Consider the following 22,666-nt stretch of genomic DNA (forward strand, 5'->3'; position numbering starts at 1 on the left):
TTACTTTCCATTCACTTCATCCACCCCGTTCACTTTCAGACAGAGACTGACTTGCTGTTATAAAATTATCAGCCATAAACCAAGTCACTCACTGTGCTACACCTAGTTCACCTTTTCCTGGAATCCAGCTTTTAGCTTCTGTTTCCACATGAAGTACTTCATTAGCTGCCAGTTCAGGTTGCATTGAGAGAACATTTTGCCATTACGCATGCTGTTTAGCAACAGGTGGAAGATGTGGAAATCAACAGCTAAGTTTAATTACACAATTTTTAATGAAGACTAATACACCCTTTATTAAAACACACCCTTATATGGGAATTTTGGGGCCTCACAACATAGAAACAAATCTGGAGGCATCCTTTGCCCTCACTAATTTCTTTCATGCCTGTGGCCTGTACCTATTGCCACATAATGAGTTTTAAACTGTACTAAACTTGAATTCTCCTGACCTTGAGGTTAACTGGACTCTGTATTTAGTTTATTATGTGCTGAAAAGGATGGCTTCCTGACACAGATTAGTCTATAATGAAGAATTTCTAATTGTTCTCAAAGTAAAATACCCTATGATTTAACATTACCCTCCCTTTGGTTCCCAGATAATATCAGCAAGTGAAAAAAATGTCAGCACGCCAGAACATCGTATAGATTAGGTTGGGCAATTATCCCAATATCTTTGTCAAACTGCCCTCTAACTGGACACTGTACAAATTCCTTTAGAACATGTCCTAGGCCTCATTTGGTCATTCCGATTTGGCCCCCCTCCCTCCCAAAAAATCGGGATAGGTGCTCAGGTCACACACTGATAAACTTTGCAGTAAAAGAGAGCTTAAATTCCATAAATCATGCACCTCACTCTGGCTACTCTCTAGTATCACAGTTACAATAAAGGAAAAGTACCACTTTGCAAGCCCACTGTGTAAGGCTCTGAAGGAGTAAATGCATGTTTAATGAATGTTTGTGTTGAAACATCTGGAGCCAGAAAGAATGATTTCCAAAGAAACACAGGCAAAAATCAATCTCTGGTTAGAATGTAAGATGCTGTATTTAATAACATGGACACTTACAACAGTACATGAAGAATCAACTATTCCTCAGTTTATTTAAAATTACAACAAAAAATTAATGATATAATGGGGGAGTAACCCCCTATTGCAGGAAGTGAGGATTTTGTTTCAGAAGCAGCAATTATTTCATTTTATTTCTCATGGATTTCATATGATATTTTGTTCAAGTTATTCAGAAATGGATCATTTATTGTATATCTTCCTCTTAGCCAATCACATTTATAATCTTATATGCTTTGATATCTGCAAATTTGTCACAGGAGAAATTAACAAGTAGGTGCTTGGGGCCACTCTCAGAAGGGATGATTTTAAACTTTGTGCTAGATTTCTCACCGGCTTTCAGTGTCGGTACACTAAAAATAGGAAACAAAGGGAAAATGTCAGCTGAAAACAGCCTTATGCATCATCCTTGAGCCTCTTCACTTTTGCTATCAGCACTGCAGAATTCATAGCATGGTCGTGAGAAGACTGTACAGGACTTAGCTATCTGATGAGTACTTAAATACTCAACCCCATGCATTAAGATCTCTAGCAAATATATCATGCAGTGATCCAGATAAGGGCACAAAGGGAGATATGTTAATACCATAAGAGATCAAACTTCATGCAGAACAGAAGACGTAAAAGAGATCATTGAATTATTAAAAAAAAAAAAAAAGAAAAAAGAAAGAGTCGAGACAATGAAGAATGATAATACAAACTCCTGAATAGGAATAGATTATGGCACCAAGAAAGCCTAAGTACTTGCACACCAGGAAATTCTAAATGGAAGTTAAAATGTTTAAAACAGTATGTTTTATAGTTCTTGAAAACTCATGTTTATGGTCATCCCAAACATGTTATATTGTCTTGTCTTGCCTAGAGGCTAAAGTTGCAGGTGATGCATAACATGAGTTTGCTAAATTGCCTCAGGAGAGATTATAAGCTAGGGGATAGACCATTCCTAGTTGCCCAAGTGCAAATGACGATGTTAAGTTGGGTGTGTGAGTGTGTGTGTGTGTGTGTGCGCGCGCGCGCGTGCGTAGGCATGTTCAGTTAAAACGCACACTCCTATATCCTAGGCATTTTTAAAAAGCAGTTACATTTGCCAGTGCATGTAGAAGTTTGCATGCAAGTTTGTGTGTGTACAAAGTGGGAGACTGGCTGCAAATTTACTTTTATGTTTCAACTGTGAAATACTGGGGGAAAAAAAGGCATAACAAGCTATAAATCATCAAAACATAAAAATAAGAATTTGAGCTTTACAGGAATAGGAACCTATTTTATTCCAGTCTACTCATTCATCTGATCAGCACCACCTATATAACGACCTTCTAATGAAGTGAGCTGTACTTTAGATAGTTTCTTGAGCATGTGTCTTAATCTCCTGATATAATTAATTTTGTAGAGTTCTGGAAGCAAAGCTTGAAAATCAATGTGTTTGTAGTTCTTGTTTTAGAAAAATAGTTTCCTTTTTAAAAAAAAAAGTTTTATCAGCATATTCACCATTTTCCCCATTCTCTTCGTTCTTGCTTAATGGATATCAGTTGTGTCTAAATTATAGGCCTTAGTAAACTAAAATTGGTTATCTACGTAGTAGCTGCTGTGATTTTTTAAGAAAGGTTGTGGTTTAGTCTGTTCTTTAAATGTCATCCCTCTTAGTCGTGATTTATTGTGCCTACAACAGCTACACATAGAGCATGCTTGAGGTTGTACATTTCAGAAGTATGACCACCCTTTTAGATGACAACTTGTGTCTAAACAATCTGTGTTCATTTTTGTATACAAAGCTGAGCCACTGGTGCATCTGTTTTTTACATGCATGTATGTCTGGCTGGCTGAGGTAAATGCAAATTGTTTAGGAGATTGCACACTAACTGACACACACAGACTGCATTTTATAAAGTGAAAAGAAATCCTGGCTAAAATATTGTATAGTTTAGATATAGTGTAGGCAGAAACAGTCAAGTGCCCCACTGTTGATTCTGTAATCAGAACACAAAAGTTAAACCCATCTGCGCTGTAGCTGCACAGAGAGCCTCAGTAACATTTATTGCATTGGTATCATATATATTTTTTGCTGGAACCACAAGGTCCAGATAGGACCTTGATAGCTACCATATATACCTACCAGATAGGTAGGCAAATAAGTTCTGTAAAATTATGACAGCTTTGAACTAAGTCTCCATCTGACCTGTGCTTTGGCTCCGAAGTTTGGGAGGGCAAATAATTGCAATGTACTTCATTATGAGAGACATTGTCCCTGGTGGACCTCTCAAGTTATAGCATGAAGAAAATTCTGTCTCATCCCAGTGTTTACATCAAAGTAATTCGTGCCTATGTTCCGGCTCATATATCTTTATTAGCAGGAAGGAGGCCCTCTTTGTACTTACTCTATCTGGAGGATTCCTCTGAGCAGATCGCTGCCTTCTACCTGCAGCACACAATCCATCACTTCCATATCAATAGGATTGGTAAATATCACTTCCACATCCACCACTTTATTTACTTCTGCCTCACCCAGTACCTGTGCAAAGAAAATGCTCAAAAGGTGGAATTCTCAGTATTCTTTTCTCTGCAAGCCTCCTCAGCCCTCAGCAGAGACGATATTATGAGATGGTAGGATGGACCATGGCAGAATGTGAGCAGAACATCTCTTTGGAGGAAGGAAAGTGCTTATAAGAAACGAGATCCCCTCATTTTCCCCTTTCTCTGCTGTTGGAGTTAGTAGCAAAGGGATAGCGCTTTACCTGTATGTCAATGGCAGGATTGTCCAGGGTGACGTCTCTTTGCACTAGCACTTGAATCCCACCTGCCACATGACATAAGGCTGTTACTTGGATCATGTTGTCTGTAGTTAAATGCTCTTGATATTCAGTGTATGATATCCGAATGGGAAATTGTTTCTCTGTTTAAAAAAGAAAAAGGATTGATAAACACTTTTATAAGTCAACAGATGTTTTATACCTTAATTAGTATTTTCCTTCTATGTTGTGTCTGTGACTAGGAAGACCTTCAGTCATCACTGGCAAACTCAATTCATGCAAATCTGTCAGTTTGTCAGAGGCAGAGAGATTTCTTCTCTATAATCCCTCCTCCATCCCTTACTACCATATTGCTTGGCTTGTGTCTCTCCCCATTGCTCTGACAGATAAGACAGATGGAGTTCAATGAATTGACCAGTGCTGCTTCATTTGTTATAAGACATGCCCTGGTAGGACTCATCAGTCCTATTTACTCACGGTATACAACACACGAGCTAAATGACGTGTTTGCATTCCTATTATCTTTCGTAGCCCTATCTGCTCTTTATCATCATGTGTTTTTACAGTAATTGCCATGCCGTAATGCAAATTAAGGAATACGGGATTGGAAGGGATCTCCCCTGTCTCTGAATCAGGGTAATCTCACAATTTTGGCCATTCATACAATAGCTCTCAGCTTCAGAAGAACTGTAGAGTATCTGTGCTACATGCAAACACTGTGACTCACAAAATACTTCTCAACAGCATACAGCAGATGGAAAATGAAAAAAAAAAAAAAAGATGACAAGTCACCAATGTGAAGTGCCACAATAGAGAACAAGAAACTGAGAGTGTTGTAAATGGCTTAGATTGCTCCAATAGTGAGGGATTTGTTAAGTACAAATCCTATCAAATGGTGCCTGCTTCACTTGACAGAAGAGGGTGAAAATCTCTTCAAATGGGGTCTGCCTTCAGACATAGTGAAAAAACCCTCTCTCCTGACCCTAAATTCAGCCATTGGTTTAACACAGTGCATGTAAGCACAAGACACCACAAGGTACCTATGTAACTGTAACGCTATTAGGAACATCTGCATGTAAGCTCTGTCTTCACTGAGAGTTCAGTTTCCAACACTTTAGAGGAAGCTGAGAGATCCCAGCGCCACAAGTCAAAATTACATATCAAGGAAGAGAAACATTATTTCTGCTTCTCACTAGTAACTTGAAGCCTAAGATTAATACCATATAGTATCAATAGTGAATCAATCATTTTTCAGTTCTCCTTAGAGTTTTTGACACATCTATTATCCCAAGCACCTGTCACTAACTTAATTTCATGTTTCCAAGAATGTTCCTATTTAGGCATATCAAACACCATCTGAAAAAAGTGTTAGGTCCCTTACCTCTCAACTATGCTTGGATAATCACTTTCTTTTCCTACCTATTTTGGAGCTTAACAGCATATTTCAGCTATTTCTATTCCTCATAGTTTAATTCTATTCTAAGGTGTTAATGGATCAAGTTTCTTGCTTCTGCTGTTAGGTGTGTCCCATTATCTACCAGTAAGGCCCCTTGTGATTGACCAGAAGATGTTCAGCTGGAGATAATTTCTATGCTTTTTATGTTTTCCTTATCTTTTCTTTACAAGTTTTGTTAAATGAAACTTCATTATGTTTACTCTCCACCTTCTTTTCATGTCTCATATACATTTTCCAAAAAAGTGAATTTTCTGCATTTAAGTGCACAAAATTCAAGTGCAGTGTATTTTTGGCCTCTTCAGCCTCTTCTGCATAGAAATTTAAGATTGCAATTTGTTGTAACTTCCCCCCCACCCCAAGTTTACTACCTTCAGAGCTAATGCTCATTTACTGATAAAACAATTGCGCAATTCTGATTAAAAACTATATGAAAAATTACCTTCCTGAGGAGCCAGAGTGACAGACATGGAGTCCTTCCAGATCTCACGAATGGGTCTCCGGGTGTACACAGTGCTCCAAGCAGTCATATTTACCTGAACATTCTTAGCATCAGAAGTTAAGTTTGCAAGAACCAGAATTAGATTGAGATCTTTTCCAACTTCTAAAGGGCCAGCCACCTTGAACTTCCCTGACATGTCAGGCTTTTGATCAATCTCCTCTGGTGTTGGCGCTGTGGGATCAAATTTATCCTCTAGTCCCAGCTTCTTACGGGCTTTCTTAAAAACATCTCTTTCCTTTGTAGAGCCTGTTAGTGAGAACCATGAAAATCATCCTCAGCAGTTAAAATGCATCTCCTTTCACATGACTGTTAGAGACTGGTCAACAGAACATAGTGTCCGTGCTTACAGGCAAACAGACCCTCTGTTTTCCACAGCCACATGTCCTTTTCTGGATCTACAGTCACCTTGTGTCACCGTTCCTGTAATAGTAATTCTTTGTAGCATCAAACCTTTGGTCCAAAGTTTCTCACTCTTCCCATTTCTAACCCTTCTTATGGTCGTAACACTGATAAGTGTAAATTCTTATCTGCTAATGCAGAAAGGGCCCTACTACAAGGTGAAGTGTTGATGGCATTGGAAGGTAGCTATTTGGGTTCTGCTTTTCATCTTTCTGGATATATATTTCCGATAGCAGTGTTCATTGTTTGCACTTGAAAATTCAGTTAATGATTATTGTATTTTTCTTTTTGCACTATCAAACCTAAAGGTCTGACAAATTTACACGTTGTCTGACCCTTTGAAAATGTTGCTTTTCTTGGCTGAGCTGGTGATTTAGCTTAGGTTTCTGTAATACACATTTCATCCTGCTGTCAAATAATGGTGCCGTAGGCTAATTTTAACAAAGCAGAGACAGTGCACGTTAGTGTAGACAAGCAGAACTTTACTCAAAATAATTGGACTCGCTTAATTCAGATCCCACAGATCAGCTCCGTATCAGAAATGGCAGGGCAGAATTGTTTAGTCTTTAACCTTCTCTTTCCCCTTTCCATTAGAATTGAAGAAACTGAGTAAAAATTTTGCTTCTACCATATATGTGAGCAGAATTGCCCACCAACAGACTCCTATCATAGAGTTTCTGTAAGTTTTAGAACGAAGTAGCTACGTAATCAGAAGAACCAGAATTTTTCTTTACCTTCTGCATATTTATAATCATTGGTGACGTCTACACGGTCATCTCTACCAACTGCCTTTGTGCTGATGAATTGGCCAATTACTGTGGACTCAGAGAACATTAATGTTTTCTTTCCATTTGTGGGATCATAATTCCAGTACATACAGTCTGCATTCACTTCTGCAAATACGAATGGGCAGTCATAGTCCAGATCTACATCTCCTTCTTTGATGGCGTTCCGCGAGGCAGGACCACACTGATAAATCCCTACAGCATCAAGGAAAAATAATTTAGGACTAATCAGCTGTTTCATAGTAGGCAGGGTACCTAGCAGATATTATTTATCAATGACCCCTGAATTACAGAGCCGTAGTGTTCTACTCCAGTGCTTTCATACATACAGTGACTTGTACCAGGCTAATCATCAATGTATCTTGTATTTATTCTGAAGGTACACTTAATTTGTTTTATAGTATCCTTTAATTTTCAATAGCTCTGGATACCTACATTGGAAATGTAGGATTAGCTGAGAGAGAGTGGTCTTAGAAGCCTAGTTTGGTGTCCAAAGAGGAGCTGAGGCTTCTCTAGTGAAACAGAGAATTCTCTTCTGCCACTCTATTTCTGGGCAAGAAAATAAATTACTTTGGCGATGGCTGAATTTCTTCTTCCCTCTGAAAGGGACTGACCTTATAATTTTTCAGCATTATTTCTGAAAGGAAATCTCTGTACCTCCACTTTCTTCTTGGGGAGTTGCATCCAGAACTTGCCATCCACTGTATGAGGGGCCCAAGTCACTGCGAGAAAACCAGCTTTCATTCCAGACATGAAAATTCCTATATTCAAGAATGAACAAAGTAAGCTACCAGTACGTGTGTCTGCTTTTACATCCAAATTCTGTTTTTGCCTCTTCCCACCTACCAACCTTTTTTTTTGGCGGGGTGGGGGTGTAAATCAAGGGAGTCTTTGTCATCTTTGCATTTTCTCTTCTCCATGGATTTCTTAGGGTCTTATGTGGCCCATGGCAGAGCACTGGGATACTTCAGTACTGTTACAAAATTACATTCATCTGCTTACAGCCTCAAGAAGATGCTGCCACATCCAGGATCTGCTGGGGCCCAACATTGATCTAGCCATGGCTGTGTGTTGAGAGTCTGTAAATATGCTTTCACTTAAGGGTTCTTCAAATACGTAGCTAGAAGCTGCTTTCTGGCTGTTCTTCATTTTTGATACTCATAAAAGGGTGAATAGAGACTACTTTTCTAAAATACCATGTTTTGCAGCTGTATCATATGCATGTCTTATCTACAGATACAACGGCACACTCTCAAATTGAAGCTTGTCCCTCCCATTGCTTTCTGCACCCATTAACCTACTGGGAAAACATAAGAATGGAACATCGGAGCAGGAAATAATAAAACCTTTGTTGCTGTTATAAGCTATGAGGAAAAAAGAAAAGGAAAAAAAAAAAAACCACTGTCTTCTGGAGGAAGCAGGCTTCCACAAGAAGTAATCGAGATAAGGGCCATTTTCCTCTAAATTCCTACCGTCATCTTAGTTAAATGTATTGAATGTTTTAATTCTGTCAGGTTCTTAGCTGAGACTGACCATTTCCACTGTGATTCTATGTCAGTCAGATCAGAGCTGAAAGTTGCATGTGTAACAGACTTAAATGTTCAAGGGCAGAAAGCAAATTTGTAAAATTATACAAAAAGTCTTGAGCCTCCTTCAGTTCTGAGCATGTAGTCCTTTGTTTTAGCTGTGTATCTTACAGCACAATGCTGCAGCTATCACGTATATTCAGGATGGCTCCAGAACAAACAGGAGAGTAAACAGGGCAAAAAACGAGGGGCTGCATCTGTTCTTTGCTGAATACAAACATGTTTGAATTGCATCTGATGCTTAATCGTGGCAATAATTAAATTATTTTCCCTGCAAATGATCTCACTCCAAGAAAAAAAGGCAAGCTCAGTTCTGTTGAACTTTTGCAGTGTAACATGAACTATTTTTGAAAGCTAGTTCCAAACTAAATCAAGTTCCCCTGTTTGATATTTCCAGTGTAGTATCACAAGTTTTCAGTCATCTGTGTCATCATAGCTGTAACTCTTCCTGTCTTGGCTTCATTTTGCCATTTCAACTTCTGTCATAGTTCTCTGTTTAACTACGAAAGAGTGAAAACACTGTTTACATTTACAGTGAGTTTAATAGGATTACAATTTTTTGATCCTGTATGTGTCACTGTTTTGAGGACAATTTTTAACAAATTAACAGAGCATTTGTTATTAGAATCTACACTCTGTACCTGAAGATCCTATTCCTCATTGATAGGTCTTACTAGTAAATACTGTAGAGCCTTACCAGACACTGTCAGCTCCCCTGTTCAAATGATTTCCAGAGGCATCATAAAACTCATCCACACGCAAGTTCCCATCTGCATCATGAGCAGAGCTGAAGTTTGTAATCGTTCGAGTGGGAATCCCCAGACATCTAAGCACTGAAGAGTCAATACACAACCATGGTTAAAAAGAAGTATTGCTGGAATATGAAGTTCCCTATAACGTACTAATATCTTGAAAGACTTCCAGGTAGACGTGATTATTAGTGTTTCCTATACCAGAATCTGTGCAGTGTCAGTATGTGTATTACATAAAACATACCTGTAGTCAACACTGCTGCAAAAACCCAACACTGTCCATATCTAACAGGCTTGAATCCTGATTTCTTCCAGTTCTGTAGGATTTCACCACTTCCAGTCCAGCTGCTCGGATTTTTCCCACCCTCATAATTTCCACTCCAATTTCCTAGCAGCACCCCTTGGTCATCATTGCTGTTGACCTGCAAAAATATTCATTAAATTCATGAAAAGATAAATTAAGAGTGTAAAACAGAAAAATCAGCGTGTGCGTAGGAGGGAAGAAAAGCCTTAAATGCTGTTTTAGTGGACAAAAGCCACTGCTTCACGCAGCTGGCCTTCAGGAAGTCCTATCGTTTTAGAGAAATGAAATGTGTGTCCCCTCAAATAATGAACAGCATTTAACCACTGTTTCTCCCACTTAAGTACAGTAACACCAGGCAAGAGGACAAACACCAGTGTATAGTGAACCTTCCTGTCATGAGGCAGCAACTTTGCCACTGCATGAATGAATGGCATCATCAATTTATACAATGCAGTTCCCACAGCTTTCAGAATGTGCCTGGCTGACGACGACAGAGTGAACCTTCAGCAAATTTACAAACAATACCAAATTAGGGGAAGTGGCTGACACAACAAATAGGGCAGAGCATTGATCTAGAGTCACCTTGAGAATCTTGAGTACTGGGCCAACAGAAACCTCATGAAGTCCATAAAGAAAAGGTGTAAGGCTCTGAACTTGGGGCAGAATAACCCTTCCACTGGTACAGGCTGGAAAGCAGCTGGCTGAGTGGCAGCCCTGCTGAAGGGGGCCTGGGAGTTATTGCAAATGCCAGTTTGAGTTTGAGTCAACAGTGTTCTCTTGTCATATATAAGGAAAAGCACACACTGGGATACACTAGGACAAACATGTCTGGAAGATCGAGATATGTTATTATCCCCTTTAATTGGTGCTAGAGAGGTTGTGCCGGGAATACTGTGCCCAGCTGAGACACTGAAGAGGGTCCAGGAGGGAGGTCTACCAAGATGGTCTGGGGCCTAGAGCACATGAGGTGCAAGGAGAAGTTGAGAGAGCTGGGCTTGGTCAGTGTGTTGAAGAAGAGGGTAAGGGGAAATCTAGTAGCAGCTTACAACTATCTGAAGGGAGAGGGACAAAGCTGACAAAGCCAAACTTTTCTCAGTACTGGCAGATTACATAACAAGAGGCAATGGCAGAAGGTTGTAGCTTGTGAAAATTGTATTGGACGAGAGAAAAAATCCTCACTACAAGGGTACCGCAGCACTGGACAAGTCAGCCAGAGGGCCTGTGAAGCCTCCATCCTTGGAGATTTTCCAGGCAGCCTGACAGAGACACGGCTGATCTGATCTAGTGCTACTGTAAGCTCATATGAAATGGGAGATTGGCCTAAAGACCTCTGTGGACTGGTCCTTCTACATACCACCCCATCACTTACACTTGCAGTTTGACAACTGGCTATCAAAGCGATAAAGTGTCAGAAATACCACAGATGAAATAAGTTTAGCAGACTCAAATCAGACAGCCACCCAGAGGTTTCTCTGGCCGACATTTCTGTGCACAAAAACAGTGGCCTAAAATTTCCTGAGAAATATCTTCATACTCATTTTAACTAACTACTTTAAAAGAACAAGTAATAGTTTGGATTTTTGAATAGCTTGCTTACCATTGCACTGAGAACACGGCCCACATATTTGGGATCATTTCGGTGAGATACATCTGTGGCAGGATCCTGGCGGTAGTTTAAACTTCGATCCAGCATGGAAAGGCAAATATTGAGAATATCTCCTTGAAACTATGTTACAGAAATACATTAGTGTGTTGGGACCACAGATTGTTCTACCGTACTAAAAATCTAAATAAAGAGAGGCTAATAATTGGTTAACGTTTTTCATATCACTGAATGAAGTGTTGTAGCTCAACCAGGAATTACCAGATGAAAAGATGGCCTCAACAACTGTGAAGATTAGAACTTGAAGAGCTTTTCAAAACTTGGAATCTGTGTAATGAAGGCAGGGCCTGTGCGTCCCAGTGTTGCTACAGTACTTTACTACATAGCAGAAATGAAGATTTCTGCAGACTGCATCTCTGAGTCCTAAGCCATATAGCTGATTAGTCTTCCAAATCCTCCTGTTAATCAGTGTAACAGGGCTTGACATGAGTTCTAATTTCAATACTGGACTCTGCTGCTCTTCTGAGGTATATGACTGTGATGAACTGGGAAAACTGAACAAGCCCTTGTCACCCAGCTCATGTGAAAACAGGAGCACAAAACACCCAAGTTGCAACCCTGCGTTTACCTGGCCAAAGTTCCATCCAAAGCTGTTGATATGATGCTTATTGCCCGCGAAAATGATGCCAAACTCTTCTAGCACATATTCCTCACACTCAGCCTCGTTAGGCAAGAACACATCATCACCTGAAAAGCCAAAGCAGAGGTCTGTAACCCCCCATCTGCCAAAATACATGAAAACCCTATACGGCAGCCTCAGTAAGAAAGTTTGCAGATATCCACCCTTTGCTATTCTCATTGGTATAAACAGATGGCAAAACTCAGGTTTTCCTAAATTTAGAGAGGGGGGATGTATTAGAGAGGAGAAAGAGGTATGGACCTCTCTCTCTCCAGAAGAAGGTGGCAGCTGGTAGATTTGTCTTTTTTCATGGTTTCTCAGAGACTGGGCACACTCTTCTGAACTTGTGCAGAAGCAGGGAAGCGCTGGCAAAAGCAGAACTTAATCTACACCTTTTGGGGTAAGAAGCTGTCCAGTAAGTATGTGATAAAGAGCTGATTTTATGTACCAGAAGGTCCTAAGAAACGGTTAAACCATTTCCTGTTCCAGTGCTAGGTTATGTGGTGAATGTTCAGCTCCTGTGCAAAAAATGCATAGATCAAGTGGAGAAGCTGCAAATATTAATGAAGCAATGAGAGAGCTGGTTCTTTCAGGGGAAATCCAACATGTTCATACCTGAAGACCAAGGGTTAAAGAGCAAAACGAAGGTGCCAAGGTTTGCTGGGGAGGAGCTGCCACTTGAAGTACTTTGTAAATTCAGCTTGTAACGTCCTATGACTGCATTAGCTGGGCTGGAAATGGAAATGCTCACAGAGTTGGAAGTGGTGGACTGCAGAACTGCACTCCAGCTGTCCTTGCTCACTGTGCTGGAGATACCAAACATGGCCTGCGTCTTAGCTTGCTTTGAAGGTTTTGGACCTTTTAAAGAAAATAAACAACACTGTTTTTTTCCCAGATGTCTGAAATAGAGATTTAATCGTCAATAAACACCACCCTTCTGGGCAGCTGAGTTCATGCCATATGTTTGAAACCAAAGAAAGCTATCACTGCCAATTGAGGTGGGAGTAGTACAAGAAACACCTCAATCAGTCCCATGGCTGTGTAAACCAGCATGTTGGCTCTGAGATATTCTTGTTCTCATGTAGTGAATATCAAGCTAAAAGAGTGTCACCAGATGGCATTACTAACTCTGAGAAAGAAGAATTTGGGAGCTATACCTGTTTCTGCAATGAATGTTAAGTTTTGCTCAGGCTGTCCCGTTCCATTGAAGGTGAGAGTGAAGGCCTGCCCTCTCCTCACAGTCAGCTCTTTGCTAGAAAGTTTACTTGTATGATGGTCTCTTGCATTTTCTTTCAGATGCCAATTGATACTTGGCTGCGTCATAGCTGTGAAAAAAATGAGAAGAGCAAGAAAACTTAAGGGTACATCCAAGGCTTTGTGGGGAGGAAGAAGCAGGGACTCACTCTTGAGCGTTGCATGTTACTCTCTACAGGTAACTAGTAGCCACATGAGATGTCTATCACAAATAGAAATCAACTATTTGTGAGTATTTTATCCTTTTTTTTGGAGAGACTCCCCCTGTGGAGACTGTTAGGGACTATCTGCATAATTAAATATAAAAGGTCTAGTATATGCCATACCAAAGAAGAATCAGAAAGAAATCTAAGAGGAGAGAACCATGAGAGAATCGAATAAGAGTTACTGGGATAAAGAATACAGCTGAACTCAGCTAAGTCTTTCAAGGTGTCATCCAGTCTGTGATATGGTGTTGTACTAACAGAGCTTCACGTTCTCTGAATAAGAAAAGAAGAAAACTGATCCGAGAAACATTTCTGTATTTAAAACTGTGAGTGCTCTCTAGCTCCCTTTACCTTTCATGTACCTCTGATATAACTGAGAGCGGTTATCTTTTGGAAGCACCTATCAAGAATATGCTAATTGGCCTGTCATTTGGCAATGGGAGAGATGGTAGAATTGGAGTGATAACACTACTAAAATCGTGTGCATGAAATGTTGCAGAGAGCTGTTGTGTGTGAGCTGTGGCTTCTGTGGAGGTCAAAGAGTAAGCACCTCAGATCAGTTTAGCTCCAGCATCACCAGAGCCAAACTGATGGAGGGTTCTCTAGTAGGAGGTAGCTTGATGGTTTAAGTGCAGTGCACAAGTACAGAAGAAAAAGAACTTTTTTCCTAAGGGTACTGTATGTTTTTTAAAACTGTTTTACTATTCTCCATTCCCCACCCAAAAAGAGAGAACAGGAAAGAGTAACAGTGTGGTCCCTAGTAATGGAACAGAGCTACCCTGTGCCATTATTGAGTAAAAAACATTGTCTTGTGTTTAACCAGATTCATGGAAAGATATTTCTTACAGCATGATCTTAAGCTTATCACGTTTAGGCAATCCTTCAAGTAACTACATTAGTAGCCTTAGCAATGTAGTCACATTTCAAACATGGGAAATGTGTTTTTTATGGTATCTAGGCAAGCAGCACAGATGTGGATTTTTCAGGAACAAACCTACCTTAAAAAAAAAAAAGAAATAAAAATTTAGCAATGAAGCACATCTATTGTAGAGCAAGGTTGGGATTGGGGGAGACTTGTCTTTAGAAAGACAGGAATTAGCTACCAAGCTTGGAAGAGCAACATGGAACCTTTTATAATAATTATTAAACTGGGCAATTTGCATATGTATAAATATTTAGCATACAAGCAAAAAAAAAAAAAAACACCTTGAAATTTTTTTATCCTCTCTACCCTACTGTCAAGTTTCAAAACTCTCTCCACATTCTAGCCCCCCTCAGCCTTTGCAATTGTACCTTCTCCAGGTTCTGCTTTGTCTCTGTTGCTCTTGTGTCAGATTTGCCAGCCTCTCATTTACACTGCTTATGTCTGACATCTTCAAATAGCTGTAGACTTTTCTTTCCTTCCTACGTATAAAAGACAGCATATCTACCTCAGATAATGTACCTGTTCTCCCAAATTCCGTTCTGACAAGCTTGCTTTATCCATATGCACAGTCAGCGAAGAAAATACAATTCCCACGCAAATCCTCCTCCTAAATCCTAATCTTCTTCCTTGTTTTTCTTGGATCAAAGCTCATTAGAGGAGTAGCAACCTTTCAGTGTCCATTACAGAGCTGAATGTGATGTACGGATGTAAGAAAATAATGGAGCACCACAGAAGGGGCTTGCTCCCTTGCTCACCTTGGCCCATATCTGATCAATATGTCCTGTATGAGCAGCTTCTGGACTTTTCCTCTGAATGTCCTCCTCTACTTCTCTTCTCTCAAGGAAGAGATTGTGCCTTTCACTTCTTTAAAAGTCTACTTGTAAAATTGCCTGTTTGCAATATTTCCTTTGGGGGTGGAGCATGAATATCTTCCTTTGCTTCCCAGCCCTTTATCGAACTGATGAGCTTGAGGAGTCATTCTTCATTCCTTTTTCACTCTCTCCTGAGCTCATTTCCTTGCAAATTAAAATCTGAAACTGGGACAATGTTTATCCTTAACAGTCTGGCCACTTGTTTCTTAATGTATTTAAATCTGTAAGAATTTCAATATTCAGTTGCTTTTCTTTCTGTTATAATGATGCATTCATAGTAATAACAATTCCTTCTTTTCATCACAATGTTTTTAATTTGGGGGTCTCCATGAGCAATATTTTCAGTGGTGTTCTTTTTAAAATTAATTCACAAAATCCTTTGTTTTTCTGGAGCTGCTTCCTTGAGTGCTTCTCAATCCATTTCATGTCTAAATGAGGGCTGGCAGAATTTGCATCCTTGCAAAGTGTGCTTGTTTCCAGGACTTCTTAGAAGTTTACCCCTACTGACATGTTGTTTTCTCTTGTTGGGGCTAGTCAGAATGTATGCTGCATAAATAGGTCATGTAGTTTCTTTACATTGGTAGAAAAAGCTGAATGTACCTCATGTTGTAATGACATTATTTTTCTCTGCGTTTTAGTAATTGCAAAACAATGAGTAAGCTATTGCTTCTTCTCCAAATTTAATCAGACCAAATTTAAAGAAACAATTTTTTGGTTATCCTGTAGCTACAGTTTAGTGACATTAAAGAGACAAGCACTCAATGTCATATTTGCATGACACACTACCCAGATGATGGGCAAATACTGTGATAAAATACCTATCATTGTTATCACCTGGTATACTACTACTTTTTTGATAGCATATGCCTGCACATCCATTGGAGATGCCAATTCGTGTGCAAAAATTTTTGACTTTCATTTCAAGGAGAATGATTTTGGTCATGGTTTGCAAGTGGCTCCACTTTATATAAAGAAAGAGATGTGCTAATTCTGATATTTTTACAATACAGAATCACAGAACGGTTGAGGTTGGAAGGAACCTTTAAAGATTATCTGGTCCAACCCTCCCCCTCCCCCCCCCCCGCTCAAGCAGGGTCACCTAGAGCAGTCTGCCCAGGACCCTGTCCAGACAGCTTTTGCACATCTCCAAGGATGGAGATGCCACAACCTCTCTGGGAAACCTGTTCCAGTGCTCTGTCACCCTCGCAGTAAAAAAGTTTTTCCTCATGTTCAGATGGAATGTCCCTTGAGCTGCTGGCATGGCTCTGCTCTTCCTGATGCAGCCCAGGACACCGCTGGCCTCAAGGGCACCTTGCTGGCTCATGGTCAACTTGTCCACCAGGATCCCCAGGTCCTTCTCTGCAGAGCTGCTTTCCAGCAGGTCAACCCCCGACTGGTACTGGTGCATGGGGTTATTCCTGCCTAGGTGCAGGACCCTGCACTTGCCTCTGTTGAACTTCATGAGGTTCCTCTCTGCCCATCTCTCCAGCCTGTCAGGGTCCCTCCGAATGGCAGTGCAGTCCTCTGGTGGATCAGCCACACTCCTCTCAGTTTTGTGTCATCAGCAAACTTGCCGAGGGTGCACTCTGCCCCTTTGTCCAGGTCATTGATGAGTAAGTTGAACAAGATTGGACCCAATATTGACCCCTGGGGTACGCTGCTAGTTACTGAAAAAAGAAAAGCTTTGGAGCTTTCAGCAGTTAAGCTACCCTCTTCTAGCCATGCTTTTACGTTCTCTTTAATGACCTGAACACACATGCTAGCATTTTTCAGAATAAATTCTCAGTAGGCTTTGAGTCTACTTTCAGATACATAGCAGAGATTTTTCTCTGTGATAGAAAAACTAGTTACTATTGGGCGGAGTGGTGATGTCAGTGATTATTCCCTAAATGGCAGCCAGTACGTATTTGGTCATGCATTTCTTGTTCTTTGTGAGAGCAATAGTGTACTGAATATCATAGTCTCATAGTTCAATGACATAACTGTTTTTTTCTATTTAGTGATATGATAGCATCATTAGAAACAGCATGTTCAGAAACACAGATAGATACAGTACATTTATTCTGGAAGACAGTATGGTAAGGCAAATAAGTTGTTTGTTACATCAGCTTCCTGTGTTTTATTCCCAGCTCTGGCTAAGTTGCCTTGCAGACCTGTCATTTGTTCTGTTTGTAAAACAGATGGATGATACATACCGGACCTGTGGACTGATATTATGGGCCAAAGTTGAGAATGAGGGTTACATTGTGGAGAAATATTAACACTAGTCAGAATACTAGTCAAGCAGAATGTATTTTTTCCTAGCTGCCCTGGCCCAAGCACCTTCCTGTAAGCCAGGTGGTACTGCATTGTGTAAATGTGAGGAGTGCACAGCTATGCAGCTGACATGTTTCAGGGACAGCTAGAGAACAAAGCCCTTAAAAAAACATGCCATCACATTTACAGGATTTTTTTTTAGGTGCTTTCCTTTTCTTTAGGCATCACCTTCACTCCTCTTTATGTATTCTGTTAAACTAGATCTATTACAGAATGGCCCTTCAATGCATAAAAACTTTCTGGAAAAAAAAAGTGTGTATATTTGCAGGATGTATGTTTGTGTGTGTGAAAACAGTTCTGTGCGTGCGTGCACGCACACACACACACACACACACACACACACACACACGCACATGCACATGCACATGCACATGCACATGCACATACACACAGAGCTTTTTTTTAAGTTAAAATTGCCCTAAGTATGCCATGGCACTGTGAGGAGGAACCCCCTGGGTCCTTTTGACATCTCCAACTTAACACTGGGTTTAGAATGTGCCCTGGGTATTTCAAAAGCAAGAGTTGACCATGATCAGCAAATATCAGTTTGTTCATTACTGCTTCTTGCATTTAGTGTGATGAAAACAATGTGGTTAAAATGGCTAACGGGTAGATTGGTGTATGATACTTAGGAGGAAGTTCTGGGGGAGCACCTTGCTAAAATGTCTTGGCTAAGTTATTGGCACATTGTTGCTTAAGAGGAAGTGTTATAATGCAGAAACAATTGGTTTGTGGTTATTTCCCTGTTGCCGTAGTTGACAGTTTTTACTGTCCGGTTTTACCATATACCTCTTCTGTTTTTATCATTTACCTCTTCTGTTAAAAAAGGATTTTTCTACCCAGTCCAGTCTTTCATATTGACCAATAGAACTGTGGTTTGTCATTTATTTAAGTTTTGCTCAGCGGAGGAGATTCCTGAATGGATCAGTAGCCTTATGCCTATTGTATATGCCTGTTTCCATCCCAGCCTATGTTCAACTCTTAAATAGATGAACATTTAGGTAGTATTATACTTAGCAAATACAGTGAGACAGTCATTAAATAAGCACAGGCAGGTCAGGCAAACAGCAGCTACTGCTGAGGGATGCTAATGCAAGCAGTTCAGGTCAACAACATGAAGCATTTCAAATAATCTTATGTGGACAAACACTGTCTATGGGGAAACTGTGCCTCTCTCAACCTCCGTAAGGGGAAAACAATGCCTGTGGTTTCTGTACTTCAGACACTGCTCTCTGGATATATATGTATTTTTTAATTTATTGAACTTTTCAAGCTTACATCACATAAGGTCAGCAGAGCATGGACTCCATGCCTAGATGAGTGTCATCTGCACTCAGGCTTCATTCATTATACATTTTTATAGAGGTACCAGGAAGTCCAGCCTAAGCAAGAACAAGGCCAACCTTGCTGAAGTGTGTTGATTCAATATCTTTCCTAGTAAGACCTCATTGCTGGGACTTCTGTAATGCTTTGTCTATATTTTAAAGAGCCTTTGCCTTTCACACTAATTTTAACAAATAGTTAAAAAGGGGATTGCAATTTGCTGGCTCTGAATCTACAGGAAGGAATCTATCCTAGAGCCTATTCTTGGCACAAATATTCCCATTAACAGAAGATCCATTCATGCCTGAGCTACTCTCTGGTTCTGTAAGCTTCACACTAAAAGCTAATTTGCCATCATAACTTAGTCTGCTCTACCTGCAGTTTTATCATATTTAACTCTAGTATGATAATACATGGATTATCTTCTTTTCCTTGTTTGTGTCTTTTTCAATATTTAGGAAATAAAATGCTGAAGTAACCTATTCAAAATCTCAGAATGTAGTGTACTCCAGCAATTCAGAGCCCTTTACCAAAAATATCCCCACAGAAGAAAACAGTGTTTGGTAGGTTATCCAGTTGCCCACTCCTTATCCACGGAGACTCGTTTTTACTTACCAGCCATGCTTCCTTGCTCCTCTTTGTCTTGGACTTTGTATTTCTGTGAGCAATTGTAGGGCGATATGATAAGACTTCAAGCTCTGTTTGTGGCAGCATTTATAGAGAAAACTTTGGGCCTCTCCTTCTGTTCAAACCAATTATAATTCACATTAGGTGGGTGAGGCAGGTAAGTCATACAAGTGGGCCTGTGAACTTCCTAGTGACCACCTATTAGCTCATGGGTTTTAACATACTGTGTTTATGCAATTCTGTCTATTTACCCAGAGGGCTGACTGAGATGCTCAGAAAAGTAAAGCATTTAATTGCATACCTGGAATCCAGAATTTCACATACAATGATGTGTCACGTTGGAAGAGTAAGGAACATTTTTCGAGTCAGTATGAATGTATATTCCAGTATGAGCCACAGATGAGCATATGTGAAATAAAAGTATATATTCATAATAAAATTCATAGAGTTTCCTTCCTGTGAGTGTACACCTAAGTCCAAAAAAAAAAAAAAAAAAAAAAAAAGCTGCATTTAACTCATCAATCCTGTTTTCAGGATCACCACAGTGATGCCTTTGTACCAGCCCCTCCCTAGAGTCTCTGTAAATTAATAATAATGGTATTAATGCTACAAATGATATTAACCTAAGCTGCTATTAACCTGACAACCTGAATGCTGAATAATTCCAAAGAATGTAATTCAAGTGGTGATACTCCCTGCACAACAACAAACTTCATAAAATTAAAGAAAATGTTCATTTTGTAACAGGTAAAAATTAAAACTACAATTTGCGCTTTTATGGTGGTTACTCACCTAATTGTTTGGGAGTACAGAGGCGCACATTAAAATACTTTGATCTGCCCAGGTAGGGCATTTTAGGGAAAGAAAATGAATTTGTTGGCATGGCCTCACAGTGTTCCTTTTTTTTTTTTTTTTACCCCTAATTCTCCTTTTTTCATATTACCTCTCTTGCTATTTGATCATGGATCTCTCTCTCTTTCTATAGGAGCTTCCATTTCCTTTTGTTTACACAGATAAGACATTTTTTTCTCCTTTTATTATTACTTCACTTCACTTATCTTCAGTGAGGAAAAGAGCCTGAAGCAATCTCAGGAATGTTAGGGCTTAGCTTGAAGAACTTGAAGGGTGGAAGTTGCATAAGATCAGAACTTGGCAAGCATAATACCTATGTATAAAATGGGGGAGAGGCATGAGGAGGAGTTGAGAAATTATAGACTAAATTGATGTCAATTCCTGGAAAATACTGGAATAGATAAACTCCTTGTTAGCAGCTAGCAGATGACTAACAGCTAGCATGGATTTGCCAGAAGTCAGTCAAACCCATTTAATTTTTTCCTTGACAGATCAACATGCCAGAGGAGAATTGAGCAGCAGCAGCTGTCATATATAGACTTTAATTTGCAGCAAGGTCCCATAGAACATTTTCATAAGCACACTTCAGAAACACTGATTACACAAAATTTCTAATAGTTAACTTTATAACTTGTTGGACTAAAACAAATGTTGTTTCAATGGTTTACTGTCAAATTGGAAGGACATAGTGACAGAGGTGTTGTTAAAGGCTGTCTTGGAGCTTTGATGTTTTTTAAATTTGCTCTTTCTGGTGTTGGTAAGACTTCAGCTGAAGTACCATGTCCAGCCTTGGGCACAACACTTCAGTTGGATCATGTCAAGAATACAGAGACTGAAAAGCTTAAAATAAAATTAGAAAGATCAACGTGGACCAATCAAAAAAAGAGGTAACTGGGGAGAGATGATGATGATGATGATTTTTAAAAAATGTGAAAGGCGGTTATAGAAGAAGAAGAATAAATTTTCAGTAGCTTCTGTGGATCAGTCAAGGGGAAAAAAAACCAGAAAAAGACACTAAAGATAAGCATGAGGGGAAAATGTTACTGGTAAAGATAAGTACTCCACTAGAAATTCTAGGTGGGTTGTGAAAATGTTCATCATTTTTCCATGGAGTTTAATAATGGACTGTCAAGGATAATGTATGTATGTGTGTGTATATATATATTTTTGTGTGTGTGTATCTCTGTGTGTGTGTGTGTGTGTGTGTGTATATGTATAGATAGATATGTAGTCAATCTTGCCTTGGGGAATTTATTTTGATGTCAAAGCTGCAACAGTGACCCCCCCCACCCCGTTATGTATTCTTGGTTCTTGAAGTTGAGCTGTCTGATATGGGGAGGGGCTTAGGATCTTATTTTATTCACTTAAAACTAGAAATTTGCAAAAAGAATTCATCATCTGTGTATCCTCAATAAGTTATCTTGGGCTGATCCATGGATCAGCCTATATATGGAGTCTATGTAGTCTGCATCAGTGTTGATTCAATCGTGTTTGCTTTGCTGTTGCTCCATTACTGTGATTTACCCATACTGGACAAACTTCACATTGCGTCCTACCATGAAAGGTTACCAAATTCCTGAGTAATATGACACACAAGATCATAGGTTTCTTGCATGTCATTTCTACATCTTAAGAAATGCTCTTTTCAAAGAAGTAATTGAATGTTTTGCATAGAAATAGAGGAATGTCAGCACCATATCAGACCAGTATGGCACCTAGTTGAGATTCCTGTTTCTTCCAGTACAGGCCAGTTCCCAAGAATCCAAACTGCAGTCTTTCTTGATTATCTTGTGAAGAGAAAGCCTGCCCTACTTTCTGTCGCTTGGGTACTTCTTCCCTGAAAGGGGTGATTTATATGTTTATATGTTATTCTAAAATAACTATGGGGGGGTTTTGCCCAGAAAAAAAAAGCTTCCTCATTTATAGAATCTGTTAAAGTTCATGACTTTTTGTACCTTGCAGCAATGAGTTTCACATGCTAATTATGAATTGTGTAAATAATCTTCTAAATGTTTCTTTTCCTTATTGAATATCCACTAGTTCTTAAACTGTCAGCATGGGAGAATATACTATTGACAAATAAAGTGACAGTGATTTTTTAGTATTTCCTGAGCTATTTCTTATTGAGCCAAGTTTGGGGGGGGTTGTTTGTTTTGTTTTGTTTTGTCTTGTCTTAGCATTTACTCAGCTGAGCCCACAAGACTGTGTTTGTTCATCCAAGAGAAAGTAATGGTGTCATAATGAGGTATAAGGTAACAATACCCTGGAGAAGAGGTTTAGATGCATAGATGGTTTAAAAAGTGTATATTAGAAATCTTGCTAAGAGAGAAAACACTACCGCTACAATAGCATTGGTATTTTGGCAATGCTGAAACTGTCCTAAGAATCTCAACCTGTCCTTCACCTGCACCTAAGAAGTG

The 22,666-nt window shown here is 39.6% G+C and overlaps 1 protein-coding gene across 2 annotated transcripts; it reads right to left on the reverse strand.

Annotated features, from left to right (window-relative positions):
- Positions 1–1,018: 1,018 nt before the first annotated feature.
- On the reverse strand, positions 1,019–19,460 carry LOC112992160 (protein-glutamine gamma-glutamyltransferase E-like). Of its 2 annotated transcripts, none has more exons than XM_026115060.2 (13): positions 19,383–19,460; positions 13,029–13,196; positions 12,487–12,729; positions 11,821–11,939; positions 11,187–11,315; positions 9,530–9,707; positions 9,231–9,366; positions 7,605–7,708; positions 6,897–7,142; positions 5,704–6,009; positions 3,794–3,951; positions 3,437–3,570; positions 1,019–1,417 (listed from the first exon to the last, which is right to left on the reverse strand). In XM_026115060.2, exons 1-13 carry the CDS (start codon positions 19,387–19,389, stop codon positions 1,270–1,272), a joined length of 2,076 nt encoding a protein of 691 aa, XP_025970845.1. In that variant the 5' UTR covers positions 19,390–19,460; the 3' UTR covers positions 1,019–1,269. The 2 variants fall into 2 exon arrangements, with proteins under 2 accessions (XP_025970845.1, XP_064377855.1); XM_064521785.1 differs by lacking the exon at positions 19,383–19,460 and adding an exon at positions 15,012–15,036.
- Between the last annotated feature and the right edge of the window lie 3,206 nt (positions 19,461–22,666).

Source organism: Dromaius novaehollandiae, chromosome 16 (assembly GCF_036370855.1).
Source record: "Dromaius novaehollandiae isolate bDroNov1 chromosome 16, bDroNov1.hap1, whole genome shotgun sequence".
NCBI lineage: Eukaryota > Metazoa > Chordata > Aves > Casuariiformes > Dromaiidae > Dromaius > Dromaius novaehollandiae.

Excerpts from the sequence above, each read along its gene's own strand:
- LOC112992160 (XM_064521785.1), bottom strand. Across the intron at positions 7,143-7,604 it reads TCCCCAAGAAGAAAGTGGAG|GGATTTATCAGTGTGGTCCT; the intron begins GTACAGAGATTT and ends TTGATGCTGTAG. Across the intron at positions 3,571-3,793 it reads ATCCTGCCATTGACATACAG|GTACTGGGTGAGGCAGAAGT; the intron begins GTAAAGCGCTAT and ends TTCTTTGCACAG.